The sequence below is a fragment of the Bombina bombina genome, chromosome 3 (assembly GCF_027579735.1).
Source record: "Bombina bombina isolate aBomBom1 chromosome 3, aBomBom1.pri, whole genome shotgun sequence".
Classification (NCBI taxonomy): Eukaryota; Metazoa; Chordata; class Amphibia; order Anura; family Bombinatoridae; genus Bombina; species Bombina bombina.
The window spans coordinates 479,288,976-479,310,245 of NC_069501.1; the positions used below are offsets into that span (position 1 = coordinate 479,288,976).

At 41.2% G+C, this 21,270-nt stretch overlaps 1 protein-coding gene across 2 annotated transcripts in view; it reads right to left on the reverse strand.

The window, feature by feature from the left end:
• SRPK1 (SRSF protein kinase 1) overlaps nucleotides 1–21,270 on the reverse strand; it is a 179,846-nt gene that overhangs the window by 149,337 nt on the left and 9,239 nt on the right. Inside the window, exons 2-3 of one of the 2 annotated variants that reach the window (XM_053706807.1) lie at nucleotides 20,342–20,396; nucleotides 19,123–19,247 (exon numbers count right to left, since the gene is read on the reverse strand). In XM_053706807.1, coding sequence (XP_053562782.1) covers nucleotides 19,123–19,247; nucleotides 20,342–20,396 — 180 coding nt within the window. The remainder of the gene's footprint in view (nucleotides 1–19,122; nucleotides 19,248–20,341; nucleotides 20,397–21,270) is intronic. The other variant, XM_053706809.1, reaches the window with a different exon arrangement.

Consider the following 21,270-nt stretch of genomic DNA (forward strand, 5'->3'; position numbering starts at 1 on the left):
AATAGTTTTCGTTCCTTTCGACAAAATAAGGAACAAAAACCTAATCCTTCCCCCAAGGAATCTGTTTCCAATTGGAAGCCTTCCTCAAATTGGAATAAATCCAAGCCTTTCAAGAAACCAAAGTCAGCCCCTATGTCCGCATGAAGGTGCGGCCCTCATTCCAGCACAGCTGGTAGGGCGCAGATTAAGGTTTTTCAAGGATGTTTGGATAAATTCTGTCCAAAATCAATGGATTCAGAGCATTGTCTCTCAAGGGTACCGAATTGGATTCAGAGTAAGACCTCCTGTGAGATTTTTTCTCTCACGCATCCCAGTGAATCCAGTAAAAGCTCAGGCTTTCCTGAAGTGTGTTTCAGTGGTAATCATGCCGGTTCCTTTTCAGGAACAAGGCCTGGGGTTTTATTCAAATCTATTCAATGTCCCAAAGAAAGAAAATTCATTCAGACCAGTTCTGGATCTGAAAATTTTTAATCGTTATGTACGAGTACCAACTTCAAGATGGTAACTATAAGGACTATTCTGCCTTTTGTTCAGCAAGGACATTATATGTCCACAATAGACTTGCAGGATGCTTACCTTCATATTCCGATTCATCCAGAACATTATCAGTTCCTGAGATTCTCTTTTCTATACAAGCATTACCAATTTGTTGCTCTTCCATTTGGCCTAGCAACAGCTCCAATAATCTTTTCAAAGGTTCTGGGTGCCCTATTCTCTGCAATCAGAACAGGGAATTGCGGCGTTTCCTTATTTGGACGATATCTTGGTACTAGCTCAGTCTTTACGTTCTGCAGAATCTCACACAAATCAACTGGGTTGGAGGATCAATTAACCAAAAAGTTTTTTGATTCCTCAGACAAGGGTCACCTTTTTAGGATTCCAGATAGATTCAGTGTCCATGACTCTGTCTCTAACAGACAAGAGACATTTGAAATTGGTTGCAGCATGTCGGCACCTTCAGTCTCAGTCATTCCCTTCAGTGGCTATGTGCATGGAAGTTTTAGGCCTCATGACTGCAGCATCAGACGCAATTCCTTTTGCTCGTTTTCACATGAGACCTCTCCAGCTTTGCATGCTGAATCAATGGTGCTGGGATTATACAAAGATATCACAATTAATATTCTTAAATCCCAATGTTCGACACTCTCTGACGTGGTGGTTAAATCACCAGCGTTTAGTTCAAGGGGCCTCTTTTGTTCGGCCAACCTGGACTGTGATCACAACAGATGCAAGTCTTTCAGGTTGGGGAGCTGTCTGGGGATCTCTGACAGCACAAGAAGTTTGGAAATCTCAAGAGGCGAGATTACCAATCAATATTTTAGAACTCCGTGCAATTCTCAGAGCTCTTCAGTTTTGGCCTCTGTTGAAGAGAGAACCGTTCATTTGTTTTCAGACAGACAATGTCACAACGGTGGCATATGTCAATCATCAGGGTGGGACTCAGTCCCCAAGCTATGAAAAGTATCTCGGATACTTGTTTGGGCGGAATCCAGCTCGTCTAATTTCTGTGGTGCATATCCCAGGTATAGACAATTGGGAGGCGGATTATCTCAGCCGCCAGACTTTACATCCAGGGGAGTGGTCTCTCCATCCAGATGTGTTTTCTCAGATTGTTCAGATGTGGGGTCTTCCAGAAATAGATCTGATGGCCTCTCATCTAAACAAGAAACGTCCCAGATACCTATCCAGGGATTCTCAGGCGGAAGCAGTGGATGCGCTGTTATCAACCTGCTTATATCTTCCCGCCTCTAGCTCTTCTTCCGAGAGTGATCTCCAAGATTATCATGGAACAATTGTTTGTGTTGCTGGTGGCTCCAGCTTGGCCACACAGGTTTTGGTATGGGGATCTTGTTCGGATGTCCAGTTGCCAACCTTGGCCACTTCCGTTAAGGCCGGACCTACTGTCTTAAGGTCCGTTTTTTCCATCAGGATATCAAATCATTAAATTTGAAGGTATTTAAATTGAATGCTTAGTATTAAGTCATAGAGGTTTCTCTGACTCAGTTATTAATACTATGTTACAAGCTCGTAAATCTGTCTCTAGGAAGATTTATTATTGAGTTTGGAAGATTTACATTTCATGGTGTTCTTCTCATAAATTATCTTGGCATTCTTTTAGAATTCCTAGAATTTTACAGTTTCTCCAGGATGGTTTGGATAGGGGTTTGTCTGCAAGTTCCTTGAAGGGACAAATCTCTGCTCTGTTTTATTTCACAGAAAGATTGCTAAACTTCCTGATATTCACTGTTTTGTACAGGCTTTAGTTCGTATTAAGCCTGTCATTAAATCAATTTCTTCTCCTTGGAGTCTTAATTTGGTTTTGAAGGCGTTACAGGCTCCTCCGTTTGAGCCTATTCATTCTTTGGACATTAAAATACTTTCTTGGAAAGTTTTGTTCCTTTTGGGCATCTCTTCTGCTAGAAGAGTGTCTGAGCTATCTGCTCTTTCTTGTGAATCTCCTTTTCTGATTTTTCATCAGGATAAGGTGGTTTTGCGGACTTCAGTTGAATTTTTACCTAAGGTTGTGATATCTAACAACATTAGTAGAGAAATTGTGTCCTAATCCTAAGAATCCTTTGGAAAGATCCTCACATTCTTTGGATGTGGTAAGAGCTTTGAAATATGTTGAAGCTACTAAAGATTTCAGGAAGACTTCAAGTCTATTTGTTATTTTTTCTGGTCCTAGGAAAGGTCAGAAGGCCTCTGCTATTTCCTTGGCCTCTTGGTTAAAGCTTTTAAATCATCAAGCATATTTGGAGTCGCTCAAGCCCCGCCTCAGAGAATTACAGCTCATTCAACTAGATCAGTCTCCACTTCGTGGGCTTTTAAGAATGAAGCTTCAGTTGATCAGATTTGCAAAGCAGCGACTTGGTCCTCTCTGCATACATTTACTAAATTCTACCGTTTTGATGTATTTGCTTCTTCTGAAGCAGTTTTTAGTAGTAAAGTTCTTCAGGCAGCTGTTTCAGTTTGATTCTTCTGCTGCTATTTTCAGTTTTTCTTTTCTTCATAAGAATAATTTATATTTGGGTTGTGGATTATTTTTTCAGCATTTGGCTGTTTATTTTTTTATCCCTCCCTCTCTAGTGACTCTTGCGTGGAGTTCCACATCTTGGGTATTTGATATCCCATACGTCACTAGCTCATGGACTCTTGCTAATTACATGAAAGAAAACATAATTTATGTAAGAACTTACCTGATAAATTCATTTCTTTCATATTGGCAAGAGTCCATGAGGCCCACCCTTTTTATGGTGGTTATAATTTTTTGTATAAAGCACAATTATTCCAAATTTCTTTGTTGATGCTTTTTACTCCTTTCTTTATCACCCCACTACTTGGCTATTCGTTAAACTGAATTGTGGGTGTGGTGAGGGGTGTATTTATAGGCATTTTGAGGTTTGGGAAACTTTGCCCCTCCTGGTAGGATTGTATATCCCATATGTCACTAGCTCATGGACTCTTGCCAATATGAAAGAAATGCATTTATCAGGTAAGTTCTTACATAAATTATGTTTTTTTACTACTACATTTTACCTGATAATTCTGTGATGTTAGAGCAAGTGCAAAGGAAACATTAATTCAAGAGACATTTTAAAAACCTAAAAATGTAATTTTTCTCTGCAGCTAATTTGCAATGCCATTTTCAACTTGCTGCAATAGGTTATAAAATGGCTTTATTCTCCAGTTTATCTACACATTGTAAATGAGCTGGTGGTTTAGTGTAACTGCCAAATTTAAAATTTCATTTCAAAATGACCTGCAGAAAAAGGTTCACTAAAAAGAACTCATCGCAGAAAGAGAAAAAAGCTCTGCCTCTGGAGAGTCGGTGTCTGTGTGCGAGACTATGCGTGCATGTCCAATGGGATGCGCTTTTATCCTTGCTTGGTGCATGGTGAAGGCATGGAGTGGTATATCATATTCAGGGTTAAGTTTAGGAGGAGCTTTTAAAGAACTGGAAACTTTCTGATTCCATGCAAAAATAATTATTCAAACAGTTAAAATATTAGTAGATAGTAAAGACGTTCTTTTTCTTTGCTTTCAGAAAGAAAGAAAAAAAAAACCCACTGGTTTCCAAGCTGGCTGACAAAAAAATTAAAGCTTTATTACCTTACGCTCTGCGCTGTGGCCTTGATAAGATATTTAGTGCAATCAGTTCATACAGAATGTAGCATGAGAACTAACCTTTATTATGACTAATACTGTTTTGTTTTGTTTTTTTAAAAGATGTCCGAGAGGGGGTGGAAAGAGCAGTGCTGCTGGGTGAATTTTTTTTTTTTTTTTACAGTCACACATAACTGAAGCAAGTGACTGACTGGAACGTGGATTAAAAGGGACACTGAACACAAATTATTTATTTCATGATTCAGATAGAGCATGCAATTTTAAGCAACTTTCTAATTTACTCCTATTATCAAATTTTCTTCATTCTCTTGGTATCTTTATTTAAAATGCAAGAATGTACGTTTAGATGCCTGCCCATTTTTGGTGAACAACCTGGGTTGTTCTTGCTGATTGGTGGATAAATTCATCCACCAATAAAAATGTGATTTCCAGAGTTCTGAATAATAAAAAAAAAAAGCTTACATGCCTTCTTTTCAAATAAATATAGCAAGAGAAGGAAGAAATATTGATAATAGGAGTAAATTAGAAAGTTGCTTAAAATTGCATGCTCTATCTGAATCACAAAAGAAAAAATTTGGATTCAGTGTCCCTTTAAGAACTAAAGTGAGAAGCAGTTAATTAGCTCAGAACCAAGACCAAATTGTAAACTAGATTGACATAGTATAGATGCGGACTGGTTGTGTGCAAGACATGGTAAGCACAGATCGATTAAACCTGTATGCAAATCTAACTTGAACAGGGATTTTAACTGAACACAAAAACCTTTCAGATTTGTAGCAGAGCTGCTTACAAGGAGAGCCAAGAATTGAACAATCAGCTGTTGAGATCAGATTTTGCTGAAACATCTTCCACAAAGTGTTTTGTCACCTGATGAGATGAAGGTCCTACTATGTGCGATTACAGTGATCTGTCTTCCTGCCAGTGTGAACTATTCAGCCATTAACTATGAATCCAAGTATTGCCTAAAGTATATTAATTGCTTTGTTTTATTAGGTTCCAATACAAAGTGATCTGATCACACAGCATTCTGGTGTTCTCCCTTTTTTCAGAACTAACAAATACACTTGGCACTCTCACTGGTACAAAAAAAAAAAAAAACATAATTTATGCTTACCTGATAAATTCCTTTCTTCTGTTGTGTGATCAGTCCACGGGTCATCATTACTTCTGGGATATAACTCCTCCCCAACAGGAAATGCAAGAGGATTCACCCAGCAGAGCTGCATATAGCTCCTCCCCTCTACGTCAGTCCCAGTCATTCGACCAAGAATCAACGAGAAAGGAGTAACCAAGGGTGAAGTGGTGACTGGAGTATAATTTAAAAGATATTTACCTGCCTTAAAACAGGGCGGGCCGTGGACTGATCACACAACAGAAGAAAGGAATTTATCAGGTAAGCATAAATTATGTTTTCTTCTGTTATGTGTGATCAGTCCACGGGTCATCATTACTTCTGGGATACCAATACCAAAGCAAAAGTACACGGATGACGGGAGGGATAGGCAGGCTCATTATACAGAAGGAACCACTGCCTGAAGAACCTTTCTCCCAAAAATAGCCTCCGAAGAAGCAAAAGTGTCAAATTTGTAAAATTTGGAAAAAGTATGAAGCGAAGACCAAGTTGCAGCCTTGCAAATCTGTTCAACAGAGGCCTCATTCTTAAAGGCCCAAGTGGAAGCCACAGCTCTAGTGGAGTGAGCTGTAATTCTTTCAGGAGGCTGCTGTCCAGCAGTCTCATAGGCTAAACGTATTATGCTACGAAGCCAAAAAGAGAGAGAGGTAGCAGAAGCTTTTTGACCTCTCCTCTGTCCAGAATAAACGACAAACAGGGAAGAAGTTTGGCGAAAATCTTTAGTTGCCTGCAAGTAGAACTTGAGGGCACGAACTACATCCAGATTGTGTAGAAGACGTTCCTTCTTTGAAGAAGGATTTGGACACAAGGATGGAACAACAATCTCTTGATTGATATTCCTGTTAGTGACTACCTTAGGTAAGAACCCAGGTTTAGTACGCAGAACTACCTTGTCTGAGTGAAAAATCAGATAAGGAGAATCACAATGTAAGGCTGATAACTCAGAGACTCTTCGAGCCGAGGAAATAGCCATTAAAAACAGAACTTTCCAAGATAACAATTTTATATCAATGGAATGAAGGGGTTCAAACGGAACACCCTGTAAAACGTTAAGAACTAAGTTTAAACTCCATGGCGGAGCAACAGCTTTAAACACAGGCTTGATCCTAGCTAAAGCCTGACAAAAGGCCTGGACGTCTGGATTTTCTGACAGACGCCTGTGTAACAAGATGGACAGAGCTGAAATCTGTCCCTTTAATGAACTAGCTGATAAACCCTTTTCTAAACCTTCTTGTAGAAAGGACAATATCCTAGCGATCCTAACCTTACTCCAGGAGTAACCTTTGGATTCGCACCAGTATAGGTATTTACGCCATATTTTATGGTAAATCCTTCTGGTAACAGGCTTCCTAGCCTGTATCAGGGTATCAATAACCGACTCAGAAAACCCACGTTTTGATAAAATCAAGCGTTCAATTTCCAAGCAGTCAGCTTCAGAGAAGTTAGATTTTGATGTTTGAATGGACCCTGTATCAGAAGGTCCTGTCTTAGAGGTAGAGACCAAGGCGGACAGGATGACATGTCCACTAGATCTGTAAACCAAGTCCTGCGTGGCCATGCAGGCGCTATTAGAATCACTGATGCTCTCTCCTGTTTGATTTTGGCAATCAATCGAGGAAGCAGCGGGAAGGGTGGAAACACATAAGCCATCCCGAAGTTCCAAGGTGCTGTCAAAGCATCTATCAGAACCGCTCCCGGATCCCTGGATCTGGACCCGTAGTGAGGAAGTTTGGCGTTCTGGCGAGACGCCATGAGATCTATCTCTGGTTTGCCCCAACGTCGAAGTATTTGGGCAAAGACCTCCGGATGAAGTTCCCACTCCCCCGGATGAAAAGTCTGGCGACTCAAGAAATCCGCCTCCCAGTTCTCCACTCCCGGGATGTGGATTGCTGACAGGTGGCAAGAGTGAGACTCTGCCCAGCGAATTATCTTTGACACTTCCATCATTGCTAGGGAGCTTCTTGTCCCTCCCTGATGGTTGATGTAAGCTACAGTCGTGATGTTGTCCGACTGAAACCTGATGAACCCCCGAGTTGTTAATTGGGGCCAAGCCAGAAGGGCATTGAGAACTGCTCTCAATTCCAGAATGTTTATTGGAAGGAGACTCTCCTCCTGATTCCATAGTCCCTGAGCCTTCAGAGAATTCCAGACAGCGCCCCAACCTAGTAGGCTGGCGTCTGTTGTTACAATTGTCCAGTCTGGCCTGCTGAATGGCATCCCCCTGGACAGGTGTGGCCGATAAAGCCACCATAGAAGAGAATTTCTGGTCTCTTGATTCAGATTCAGAATAGGGGACAAATCTGAGTAATCCCCATTCCACTGACTTAGCATGCACAATTGCAGCGGTCTGAGGTGTAGGCGTGCAAAAGGTACTATGTCCATTGCCGCTACCATTAAGCCGATCACCTCCATGCATTGAGCTACTGACGGGTGTTGAATGGAATGAAGGACACGGCATGCATTTTGAAGCTTTGTTAACCTGTCTTCTGTCAGGTAAATCTTCATTTCTACAGAATCTATAAGAGTCCCCAAGAATGGAACTCTTGTGAGAGGAAAAAGAGAACTCTTCTTTTCGTTCACTTTCCATCCATGCGACCTTAGAAATGCCAGAACTAACTCTGTATGAGACTTGGCAGTTTGAAAGCTTGAAGCTTGTATTAGAATGTCGTCTAGGTACGGAGCTACCGAAATCCCTCGCGGTCTTAGTACCGCCAGAAGGGCACCCAGAACTTTTGTGAAGATTCTTGGAGCCGTAGCCAATCCGAATGGAAGAGCTACAAACTGGTAGTGCCTGTCTAAGAAGGCAAACCTTAGATACCGGTGATGATCTTTGTGAATCGGTATGTGAAGGTAAGCATCTTTTAAATCCACTGTGGTCATGTACTGACCCTTTTGGATCATGGGTAAGATTGTCCGAATAGTTTCCATTTTGAACGATGGAACTCTTAGGAATTTGTTTAGAATCTTTAAATCTAAGATTGGCCTGAAAGTTCCCTCTTTTTTGGGAACCACAAACAGGTTTGAGTAGAACCCTTGTCCTTGTTCCGACCGCGGAACCGGATGGATCACTCCCATTAATAACAGATCTTGTACACAGCGTAGAAACGCTTCTTTCTTTATCTGGTTTGTTGACAACCTTGACAGATGAAATCTCCCTCTTGGGGGAGATAATTTGAAGTCTAGAAGGTATCCCTGAGATATGATCTCTAGCGCCCAGGAATCCTGAACATCTCTTGCCCAGGCCTGGGCGAAGAGAGAAAGTCTGCCCCCCACTAGATCCGGTCCCGGATCGGGGGCTCTCGGTTCATGCTGTCTTTGGGGCAGCAGCAGGTTTCCTGGCCTGCTTGCTCTTGTTCCAGGACTGGTTAGGCTTCCAGCCTTGCCTGTAACGAGCAACAGCTCCCTCCTGTTTTGGTGCAGTGGAGGTTGATGCTGCTCCTGTTTTGAAATTCCGAAAGGGACGAAAATTAGACTGTCTAGCCTTAGCTTTGTCTTGAGGTAGGGCGTGGCCCTTACCTCCTGTAATGTCAGCGATAATTTCTTTCAAACCGGGCCCAAATAAAGACTGCCCCTTGAAAGGTATATTAAGTAATTTGGACTTAGAAGTAACATCAGCTGACCAGGATTTTAGCCACAGCGCCCTACGTGCCTGTATGGCGAATCCTGAGTTCTTAGCCGTAAGTTTGGTTAAATGTACTACGGCCTCCGAAATGAATGAATTAGCTAGTTTAAGGACTCTAAGCCTGTCCGTAATGTCGTCTAGCGTAGATGAACTAAGGTTCTCTTCCAGAGACTCAATCCAAAATGCTGCCGCAGCCGTAATCGGCGCGATACATGCAAGGGGTTGCAATATAAAACCTTGTTGAACAAACATTTTCTTAAGGTAACCCTCTAATTTTTTATCCATTGGATCTGAAAAAGCACAGCTATCCTCCACCGGGATAGTGGTACGCTTAGCTAAAGTAGAAACTGCTCCCTCCACCTTAGGGACCGTTTGCCATAAGTCCCGAGTGGTGGCGTCTATTGGAAACATCTTTCTAAATATTGGAGGGGGTGAGAACGGCACACCGGGTCTATCCCACTCCTTAGTAACAATTTCAGTTAGTCTCTTAGGTATAGGAAAAACTTCAGTACTCGCCGGTACCGCAAAGTATTTATCCAACCTACACAGTTTCTCTGGTATTGCAACGGTGTTACAATCATTGAGAGCTGCTAAGACCTCCCCTAGTAATACACGGAGGTTCTCCAATTTAAATTTAAAATTTGAAATATCTGAATCCAATCTGTTTGGATCAGAACCGTCACCCACAGAATGAAGCTCTCCGTCCTCATGCTCTGCAAGCTGTGACGCAGTATCAGACATGGCCCTAGTATTGTCAGCGCACTCTGTTCTCACCCCAGAGTGATCACGCTTGCCTCTTAGTTCTGGTAATTTAGCCAAAACTTCAGTCATAACAGTAGCCATATCTTGTAATGTTATCTGTAATGGCCGCCCAGATGTACTAGGCGCCATAATATCACGCACCTCCCGGGCGGGAGATGCAGGTACTGCCGCGTGAGGCGAGTTAGTCGGCATAACTCTCCCCTCGCTGTTTGGTGAAATTTGTTCAAATTGTACAGATTGACTTTTATTTAAAGTAGCATCAATACAGTTAGTACATAAATTTCTATTGGGCTCCACCTTGGCATTGGAACAAATGACACAGATATCTTCCCCTGAGTCAGACATGTTTAACACACTAGCAATAAACTTGCAACTTGGTTATAATCTTTTTTAGCAAAAACGTACTGTGCCTCAAAGGAGGTACTAAACGATTAAATGACAGTTGAAATAATGAACTGAAAAACAGTTATAGCATCAAACTTTAAAACAACACAACTTTTAGCAAAGGTTTGTTCCCATTAGTAAAATAACAATAATTAAATTTGACATAAAAATTACAGAGCAACGTTTTTATTCACAGTCAATATAAAATTCTCACAGCTCTGCTGAGAGAATCTACCTCCCTCCAAAGAAGTTTGAAGACCCCTGAGATCTGTCAGAGATGAACCGGATCATGCAGGAAATATAAGAGTAACTGACTGGAATTTTTTGATGCGTAGCAAAGAGCGCCAAAAACGGCCCCTCCCCCTCACACACAGCAGTGAAGAGAAACGAAACTGTCACAATTAAAACCAAACAACTGCCAAGTGGAAAATAATGCCCAAATATTTATTCACTCAGTACCTCAGAAATGTAAACGATTCTACATTCCAGCAAAAACGTTTAACATGATAAATACTTATTAAAAGGATTAGTGACTTTTAACAGAGTAGTTCCGGTGAAATACCATCCCCAGAATACTGAAGTGTATACATACATGTCATTATAACGGTATGGCAGGATTTTCTCATCAATTCCATTCAGAAAATAAAAACTGCTACATACCTCAATGCAGATTCATCTGCCCGCTGTCCCCTGATCTGAAGCTTTTACCTCCCTCAGATGGCCGAGAACAGCAATATGATCTTAACTACTCCGGTTAAAATCATAGTAAAAAACTCTGGTAGATTCTTCCTCAAACTCTGCCAGAGAAGTAATAACACGCTCCGGTGCTATTGTAAAATAACAAACTTTTGATTGAAGTCATAAAAACTAAGTATAATCACCATAGTCCTCTCACACATCCTATCTAGTCGTTGGGTGCAAGAGAATGACTGGGACTGACGTAGAGGGGAGGAGCTATATGCAGCTCTGCTGGGTGAATCCTCTTGCATTTCCTGTTGGGGAGGAGTTATATCCCAGAAGTAATGATGACCCGTGGACTGATCACACATAACAGAAGAAAAAGGGAGCGTAGGTGCCCCACCGTCTCAAAACTTTACCAGCCACCACTGATGGAGACTGAAACACAGCTTGCGGCTGGGATGAGGGCCGGGTATAAATCTTAAATGGGACATGAAACCCAATTTTTATTACTTATGGGATATATTCCCTTCCCAACAGGAAGTTGCAAGAGGATCACCCAAGCAGAGCTGCTATATAGCTCCTCCCCTCACATGTCATATCCAGTCATTCGACCGAAACAAGACAAGAAAGGAGAAACCATAGGGTGCAGTGGTGACTGGAGTTTTAATTAAAATTTAGATCTGCCTTAAAAAAGACAGGGCGGGCCGTGGACTGAATACACTACAAGAGAAATAAATTTATCAGGTAAGCATAAATTATGTTTTCTCTTGTTAAGTGTATTCAGTCCACGGGTCATCCATTACTTATGGGATACCAATACCAAAGCTAAAGTACACGGATGACGGGAGGGACAGGCAGGATCTTTACACGGAAGGAACCACTGCCTGAAGTACCTTTCTCCCAAAAACAGCCTCCGAAGAAGCAAAAGTGTCAAATTTGTAAAATTTTGAAAAGGTATGAAGCGAAGACCAAGTCGCAGCCTTGCAAATCTGTTCAACAGAGGCCTCATTCTTAAAGGCCCAGGTGGAAGCCACAGCTCTAGTGGAATGAGCTGTAATTCTTTCAGGGGGCTGCTGTCCAGCAGTCTCATAGGCTAAACGTATTATGCTACGAAGCCAAAAGGAGAGAGAGGTAGCCGAAGCTTTTTGACCTCTCCTCTGCCCAGAGTAAACGACAAACAGGGAAGAAGTTTGACGAAAATCTTTAGTTGCTTGTAAATAGAACTTCAGGGCACGGACTACGTCCAGATTATGCAAAAGTCTTTCCTTCTTTGAAGAAGGGTTAGGACATAATGATGGAACAACAATCTCTTGATTGATGTTCCTGTTAGAAACTACCTTAGGTAAGAACCCAGGTTTAGTACGCAGAACTACCTTGTCTGAATGAAAAATCAGATAAGGAGAATCACAATGTAAGGCAGATAACTCAGAGACTCTTCGAGCCGAGGAAATAGCCATCAAAAACATAACTTTCCAAGATAACAGCTTGATATCAATGGAATGAAGGGGTTCAAACGGAACACCTTGGAGAACTTTAAGAACTAAGTTTAAGCTCCACGGTGGAGCAACAGTCTTAAACACAGGCTTAATCCTAGCCAAAGCCTGACAAAAAGCCTGAACGTCTGGAACCTCTGCCAGACGTTTGTGTAAAAGAATAGACAGAGCAGAAATCTGTCCCTTCAACGAACTAGCAGATAAGTCCTTTTCTAAACCCTCTTGTAGAAAAGACAATATCCTAGGAATCCTAACCTTACTCCATGAGTAACTCTTGGATTCACACCAATACAAGTATTTACGCCATATCTTATGGTAAATTTTTCTGGTAACAGGTTTCCGAGCCTGTATTAAGGTATCAATAACCGACTCCGAGAAGCCACGCTTTGATAGAATCAAGCGTTCAATCTCCATGCAGTCAGCCTCAGAGAAATTAGATTTGGATGGTTGAAAGGACCCTGAATTAGAAGGTCCTGCCTCAGAGGCAGAGACCAAGGTGGACAGGACGACATGTCCACTAGGTCTGCATACCAGGTCCTGCGTGGCCACGCAGGTGCTATCAGAATCACCGATGCTCTCTCCTGTTTGATCTTGGCAATCAGTCGAGGAAGCAGCGGAAAAGGTGGAAACACATAAGCCATGTTGAAAACCCAAGGGGCTGCTAGAGCATCTATCAGCGCCGCTCCTAGGTCCCTGGACCTGGATCCGTAACAAGGAAGTTTGGCGTTCTGGCGAGACGCCATGAGATCCAGTTCCGGTTTGCCCCAACGACGAATCAGTTGGGCGAAGACCTCCGGATGAAGTTCCCACTCCCCCGGATGAAAAGTCTGGCGACTTAGAAAGTCCTCCTCCTAGTTCTCCACGCCTGGGATGTAGATCGCTGACAGGTGGCAAGAGTGAGACTCTGCCCAGCGAATTATCTTTGAGACTTCTAACATCGCTAGGGAACTCCTGGTTCCCCCTTGATGGTTGATGTAAGCCACAATCGTGATGTTGTCCGACTGAAATCTGATGAACCTCAGGTTGCTTAACTGAGGCCAAGCTAGAAGAGCATTGAATTTTGCTCTTAATTCCAGAATATTTATTGGGAGGAGTTTTTCCTCCTGAGTCCACGATCCCTGAGCCTTCAGGGAGTTCCAGACTGCGCCCCAACCTAGTAGGCTGGCATCTGTTGTTACAATCGTCCAATCTGGCCTGCGAAAGGACATCCCTTTGGACAGATGGACCCGAGAAAGCCACCAGAGAAGAGAATCTCTGGTCTCTTGATCCAGATTTAGTAGAGGGGACAAATCTGTGTAATCCCCATTCCACTGACTTAGCATGCATAATTGCAGCGGTCTGAGATGCAAGCGCGCAAATGGCACTATGTCCATTGCCGCTACCATTAAGCCGATTACTTCCATGCACTGAGCTACTGACGGGCGTGGAATGGAATGAAGGACACGGCAAGCATTTAGAAGTTTTGATAACCTGGCCTCTGTCAGGTAAATTTTCATCTCTACAGAATCTATAAGAGTCCCTAGGAAGGGAACCCTTGTGAGTGGTAATAGAGAACTCTTTTCCACGTTCACCTTCCACCCATGCGACCTCAGAAATGCCAGAACTATCTCTGTATGAGACTTGGCAATTTGAAAACTTGACGCTTGTATCAGAATGTCGTCTAGGTACAGAGCCACCGCTCTCTTAGCACCGCCAGAAGTGAGCCCAGAACCTTTGTAAAAATTCTCGGGGCCGTAGCTAACCCGAAGGGAAGAGCTACAAATTGGTAATGCCCGTCTAGAAAGGCAAATCTTAGGAACCGATAATGATCTTTGTGAATCGGTATGTGAAGGTAGGCATCCTTTAAGTCCACTGTGGTCATGTACTGACCCTCTTGGATCATGGGTAGGATGGTTCGAATAGTTTCCATTTTGAATGATGGAACTCTTAGAAATTTGTTTAAGATCTTTAGGTCCAAAATTGGTCTGAAGGTTCCCTCTTTTTTGGGAACCACAAACAGATATGAGTAAAATCCTTGCCCTTGTTCCGTCTGCGGAACTGGGTGGATCACCCCCATTAGTAAGAGGTATTGTACACAGCGTAGAAACGCCTCTTTCTTTATTTGGTTTGCTGATAACCTTGAAAGGTGAAATCTCACTTGTGGAGGAGAAGCTTTGAAATCCAGAAGATATCCCTGAGATATGATCTCCAACGCCCAGGGATCCTGGACATCTCTTGCTCAAGCCTGGGCGAAGAGAGAAAGTCTGCCCCCCACTAGATCCGTTTCCGGATAGGGGGCCCTCTCTTCATGCTGTCTTAGGGGCAGAAGTAGGTTTTCTGGCCTGCTTGCCCTTGTTCCAGGACTGGTTAGGTTTCCAGCCCTGTCTGTAACAAGCAACAGTTCCTTCCTGTTTTGGAGCGGAGGAAGTTGATGCTGCTCCTGCCTTGAAGTTACGAAAGGCACGAAAATTAGACTGTTTGGCCTTTGATTTGGCCCTGTCCTGAGGAAGAGTATGACCCTTACCTCCAGTAATGTCAGCAATAATTTCTTTCAAGCCGGGCCCGAATAAGGTCTGCCCTTTGAAAGGAATATTAAGCAATTTAGATTTAGAAGTCACGTCAGCTGACCAGGATTTAAGCCATAGCGCTCTGCGCGCCTGGATGGCGAATCCGGAGTTCTTAGCCGTTAGTTTGGTTAAATGTACGACGGCATCGGAAACAAATGCGTTAGCTAGCTTAAGTGCTTTAAGCTTGTCCATAATCTCATCCAATGGAGCTGTGCGAATGGCCTCTTCAAGAGACTCAAACCAGAATGCCGCAGCAGCAGTGACAGGCGCAATGCATGCAAGGGGCTGTAAGATAAAACCTTGTTGAACAAACATTTTCTTAAAGGTAACCTTCTAATTTTTTATCCATTGGATCCGAAAAAGCACAACTATCCTCCACCGGGATAGTGGTACGCTTAGCTAAAGTAGAAACTGCTCCCTCCATCTTAGGGACCGTCTGCCATAAGTCTCGTGTGGTGGCGTCTATTGGAAACATTTTCCTAAATATAGGAGGAGGGGAAAAGGGCACACCGGGTCTATCCCACTCCTTGCTAATAATCTCTGTAAGCCTTTTAGGTATAGGAAAAACGTCAGTACACATGCATGGTATCTATCCAGCCTACATAATTTCTCTGGAATTGCAACCGTGTTACAATCATTCAGAGCCGCTAATACCTCCCCTAGCAATACACGGAGGTTCTCAAGCTTAAATTTAAAATTAGAAATCTCTGAATCCAGTCTCCCTGGATCAGAACCGTCACCCACAGAATGAAGCTCTCCGTCTTCATGTTCTGCAAATTGTGACGCAGTATCGGACATGGCTCTCTCATTATCAGCACGCTCTGTTCTTAACCCAGAGCTATCGCGCTTGCCTCTTAGTTCTGGCAATTTAGATAAAACTTCTGTCATAACAGTAGCCATGTCTTGCAAAGTGATTTGTAAGGGCCTCTCTGATGTACTTGGCGCCACAATATCACGCGCCTCCTGAGCGGGAGGCGAAGGTACTGACACGTGAGGAGAGTTAGTCGGCATAACTTCCCCCTCGTTGTCTGGTGATAATTTCTTTACAGATAAAGACCGACTTTTATTTAAAGTGACATCAATACATTTAGTACTCATATTTCTATGGGGCTCCACATTGGCCTTCAAACATAGTGAACAAACAGATTCATCTGTGTCAGACATGTTTAAACAGACTAGCAATGAGACTAGCAAGCTTGGAAAATACTTTCAATAAGTTTACAAGCAATATAAAAGACGCTACTGCGCCTTTAAATGGCACAAAAAAACTGTCACAGTTGAGATAACAATGAACCAAATCAGTTATAGCAAACAAATTTACACAGTAAATGTATTAAGTTAGCAAAGGATTGCACCCACCAGCAAATGGATGGTTAACCCCATAATACCCAAAACGGATAATCAATTTAACAATTAACGTTTTTATCACAGTCAAACACACTGTCACAGGTCTGCTGTGACTGATTACCTCCCTCAAAATGAATTTTGAAGACCCCTGAGCTCTCTAGAGACGTCCTGGATCATGGAGGAAGAAGCAGGAAGACTGTGACTGAATTTTTACTGCGCAAAAAAGCGCTAAAATAGGCCCCTCCCACTCATATTACAACAGTGGGAGAACTCAGTTAACTGTTTCTATGCAGAAATATACGTTAGCCATGTGGAAAAATCATGCCCCAATAAGTTTTATCACCAAAGTACCTCACAAAAAACGATTAACATGCCAGTAATCGTTTTAACATTCATTTTAAAGGTTATGTAGTGTTATTAATAAGCCTGCTACCAGTCGCTTCTACTGCAGTTAAGGCTCATACATTACTTCAGTATTAACAGCATTTTCTTAGTCAAATTCTATTCCATAGAAAATTACTTTACTGCACATACATTCATCAGCCTGATACCAGTTGCTACTACTGCATTTAAGGCTGTACTTACATTACATCGGTATCAGCAGTATTTTCCTTAGAAAAATATTTTTACTGTACATACCTCGTTTGCAGGGGACCCCGCATGCTATTCCCTTTTCTGAAGTTACCCCACTCCTCAGAATGTGCGAGAACAGCCAGTGGATCTTAGTTACTTCTGCTAAGATCATAGAAAACGCAGGCAGATTCTTCTAAATACTGCCTGAGAGAAAAACAGCACACTCCGGTGCCATTTAAAATAACAAACTTTTGATTGAAGAAATAATTAGATGTAAAAAACTCCACACTCCTCTCACGACCTCCATCTGTTGAGGGTTGCAAGAGAATGACTGGATATGACATGTGAGGGGAGGAGCTATAAAGCAGCTCTGCTTGGGTGATCCTCTTGCAACTTCCTGTTGGGAAGGGAATATATCCCATAAGTAATGGATGACCCGTGGACTGAATACACTTAAGAGAAATTGTATTCTCTATCTGAATCATAAAAGAAATTATGGGACTTTATATGGATACTAAATACAATTGTTTTCTTTCATGATTCAGATGGAGCATGCAATTTCAAGCAACTTTCTAATTTACTCCTATTATCAATTTTTATTCGTTCTCTTGCTATCTTTATTTGAAAAGCAAGAATGTAAACTTAGGAGCCAGCCCATTTTTGGTTTAACACCTGGTTTGCACTTGCTGATTTCTGGCTAAATATACCCACCAATCAGCAAGAGCTTTCCAGGGAGCTGAACCAAAAATGGGCCAGCTCCTTAGCTTAAATTCCTGCTTCTTCAAATAAAGATAACAGGAGAACGAAAAAAAAAATGATAACAGGAATAAATTAGAAAGTTGCTTAAAGTGAAGGTAAACTTTGGTGAATGAAAGACCGTTTTTTAAAAATACTATTAAAAACAGGGGCACTTTCATTCATCAAAGTTTACAAATCAGCCATTTTGATTAAAAAAACAAACAAAAACAAAACACTTACCTTTGTTTCTTTTCACAGCTACAGCAGCTTCCCCCTCCTGGAAATCCTCTCTTCACACGTCAGCAATGACTAATCCGGCTTCCTCAAATCACGGCTTTCCCCCCAGGGTGGTTATTGCCTGAGGCCATGCTGTGATTGGAGGATGCCGGAATAGTCATTGCTGGCGTGTGAAGAGAGGATTTCCAGGAGGGGGAAGCTGCTCTGGCTGTGAAAAAAAACAAAGGTAAGTTTTTAATCAAAACGGCTGATTTGTAAACTTTGATGAATGAAAGTGCCCCTGTTTTTAATAGTATTTTTAAAAAACTGACTTTCATTCACCCAAGTGAATGAAAAGAAAAAACTATTGGGTTTAGTATCCCTTTAATGTTCCTTTAATAATTTCCCCAATTTGAGTTGCAATCTTGAGACAAGTTTTTTTTTCCATCTGACATTAGGTTCACAAATAGTTTTATTGAATCTATGCCATTATAAAGGCTCCACAGCAGCCAGGATTTGTTGAAATCTAGAGGTTAACACCCTATGTAGAAAAAAACCTTTACATTACATAAAAAACAGTAGCAGTGCTGAAAGAATTGAAGACCATTTGAGAAAATTTCAGAAGTTTCAAATGCACTTCCATTATCAAATTTCCTTTGTGCTCATGATATTCCTTGTTGAAGAGCATACCTATAAAGTAGGACTGCAACAACTAATCGGCAAGTTTGATCATAAAAAGAGTTGTCAACAAATCGCATTATCAATTAGGTGGTCAGCGATTAGTTGGTCAGTTGCACATCACCAGCTGCTTTAATCTGATGATCTACTGCAACTAAGATTGTGCAAAAAAAATTGAATTTATTTATTTTTTTAATCTTTTTTTCTATCCGATTAAATCGGAGAATAATCATCTGATTTATCGGATAGAAAAATAAATAAAAATGTTTGCACAATACCATGTGCAGGAGTTCATCGGATTGAAGCAGCTGGTGCTGTGCAATTAACCAACTAATCGCTGACAACCTAATTGATAATGAGATTCTTTGACAACTATTTTTATGATCAATCTTACCGATTAGTTGTTGCAGCCCTACTATAAAGTTTGTGTGCATGTATCTATAGAACTACATGACAGCAACGTCTTAAGAATGCTTTTGAGCTATAGTGCTTCATACAGGTGCACACTCATGAGCCTGCCCACCTGTTTTTTTTTGTTTTCAAAGTAAATTTTATAATAGAAGTAAATTAGAAAACAATACACTATATGAACCACAAAATAAAAAAGTGTTCTATATCAATGATGGCAAACTTCTTTACATACTGGCCACAGATCAATACTTTGGAAGCCATATGAAGTGTGCTCATCTACCAAAAGTCCACAAAAGTACACATTCTTAGATACACTTTTTCCTGAAGCCACAAAAACTATAGTAGCAAATGGGCCACTAGCGGACTATTCCTGGTCTACATAATAAGATGTTATACGTTACTAATTCTGCACACCTTTACAGTAATCATTGGGATCTTCTTGCTCATCATCATCTGAGCCCAAAATTTCCTCCTCTTCCTCCTCGGGTACATCACATTCGGGCTCCCGTACAGAATTGCGCTGGGTGGGTTCTGATCTGCTGGAATCAAAACGGTGAATTTAGGCACTATAGGAAAGGTGGTGTTATAACACAAATTAACTGCATCCTGCGTAACTAACATTTATATATATTCAACTTTTAAAATTGTATGAATAAACTCCAAGGAACATGAAAGTCCAAATTAAACTTCCATGGTTCAGATAAAGCATTCAATGCTAAGAGGCTTTTAAATTGACCTCTATTAGCAATGCACTACTGGGAGCTAGATGGTGATAACACACATATGCCTCTTGTCGTTGGATCACAGATGTGTTAAGCTAGCTCCCAGTAGCGCTTTGCTGCTCTGCAGTTGACTTCAGCTGAGTGTTTAACCCCTTTGCAGGAGTTAAACACAGTTATATGCAAACAGTGCAATAATAAAATGCTTTACCACATTAGATCATTTTCTTTCTACTCATCAGATATGCAATAAATAACTTCTGAGTATTATCAGAATGTACTGTCAAGTACTAATATGATGAATGTGTAGCATTATTGAGTCTGGAGTTCTAAGATCTTAAGATCTGCAGATATTTGCATCATTGCTTCAGAACCATATGAGAGAAAACAAAAGGTAATATTTCTGTTCTCATTGACAATATAAACAAACATTCTTAAAAAAAAAAAAAAATTACAAAAAAAAAAAATAAGGATAGTGGAGTCGAAATGAAACTTTCATGATTCAGATAGAGCATGCAATTTTAAGCAACTTTCTAATTTACTCCTATTATACATTTTTCTCCGTTCTCTTGATATCTTTATTTAATAGATCAGGAATGTAAGCTTAGAAGCCGGCCCATTTTTGGTTCAGCAGCCTGGGTAGCGCTTGCTGATTAGACACCAATCAGTAAGCACTACCCAGGTGCTGAACCAAAAATGGGCTGGTTCCTAAGCTTACATTCTTGCTTTTTCAAATAAAAAGATACCAAGAAAACAAATAAAAACTTATAGTAGGAGTAAATTAGAAAGTTGCTTAAAATATAATGCTCTGACTCATGAAAGTTTAAATTTTGACTCTACTATCCCTTTAATTAAGTTGGCATTGAGCTAAAAGCTTTCAATATTAAAAAAAAAAAGAAGAAGGATATACATACTTTTTAGTCACTTTCTTTGCTTTTGTACGTTTCTTGCGAGCTTGGAGGGCCAGCACTGAAAACAAAAATAGATAAAGTCTGATTTATATGGAAAAGTCTATTGGCATTGTAGACTGGTATGAGCACAATTGTATGTTACATTCATATTTCACATTTCTTTTGTGCACTAGTTTTCATCCCAAAACAAATTCCTATGATAAATTATCTTATTAAAAGGGAGTCGGACAGTAAAGTCAAAATTAAAAACGTTCATGATTCAAATAAAGCATGTGATTTTAAACAACTTTCCAATTTACTTCCGTCATCAAATTTGATTTATTTGTTTGGTATACATTGTGGAAGAGTTGACTCAGGAGCAGCAATGCACTGCTGGGAGCTTTCTGCCAATTGGTGGCTGAATATATATGCCTTTTGTCATTGGCTCACACAATGTGTTCAGCTACCTCCCAGTAGTGCATTGTAGCTCGAGCCAACTCTGCAACAAAGGAAACCAAGAGTATGAAGCAAATTTGATGACAGAAGTAAATTGGAAAGTTGTTTAACCCTTTTGTGCCGGGGTTAACGTGTCAACATCAGAACAACTGTTCCGATGTAAACAAATTGAAATCTTGCAATCGTGCACGTGATCACGAGATTTCAATGATGGGATCGCGTCAGGGGGGCGTCCCTATGATGCTAGGCACGCCCTTCAGACCCAGATCCCATCAGGGAAGCGCCAATGGCTTCAAGGAAAGCCAAGCGGTTAGGACGTTGTATTTCCTCCTTCAGCGCTAAAGCCCAGCAAAATTCGGACGAAATACGTCCTAACGGCGTTAAAGGGTTAAAATTGTAAGCTCTATCTAAATCATGCAAATGTTATTTTATTGTCCCTTTAAAGAGACATAAATAACAACATTCTGTTTAAGTAGTATAGAACCAGCAGACTTTTG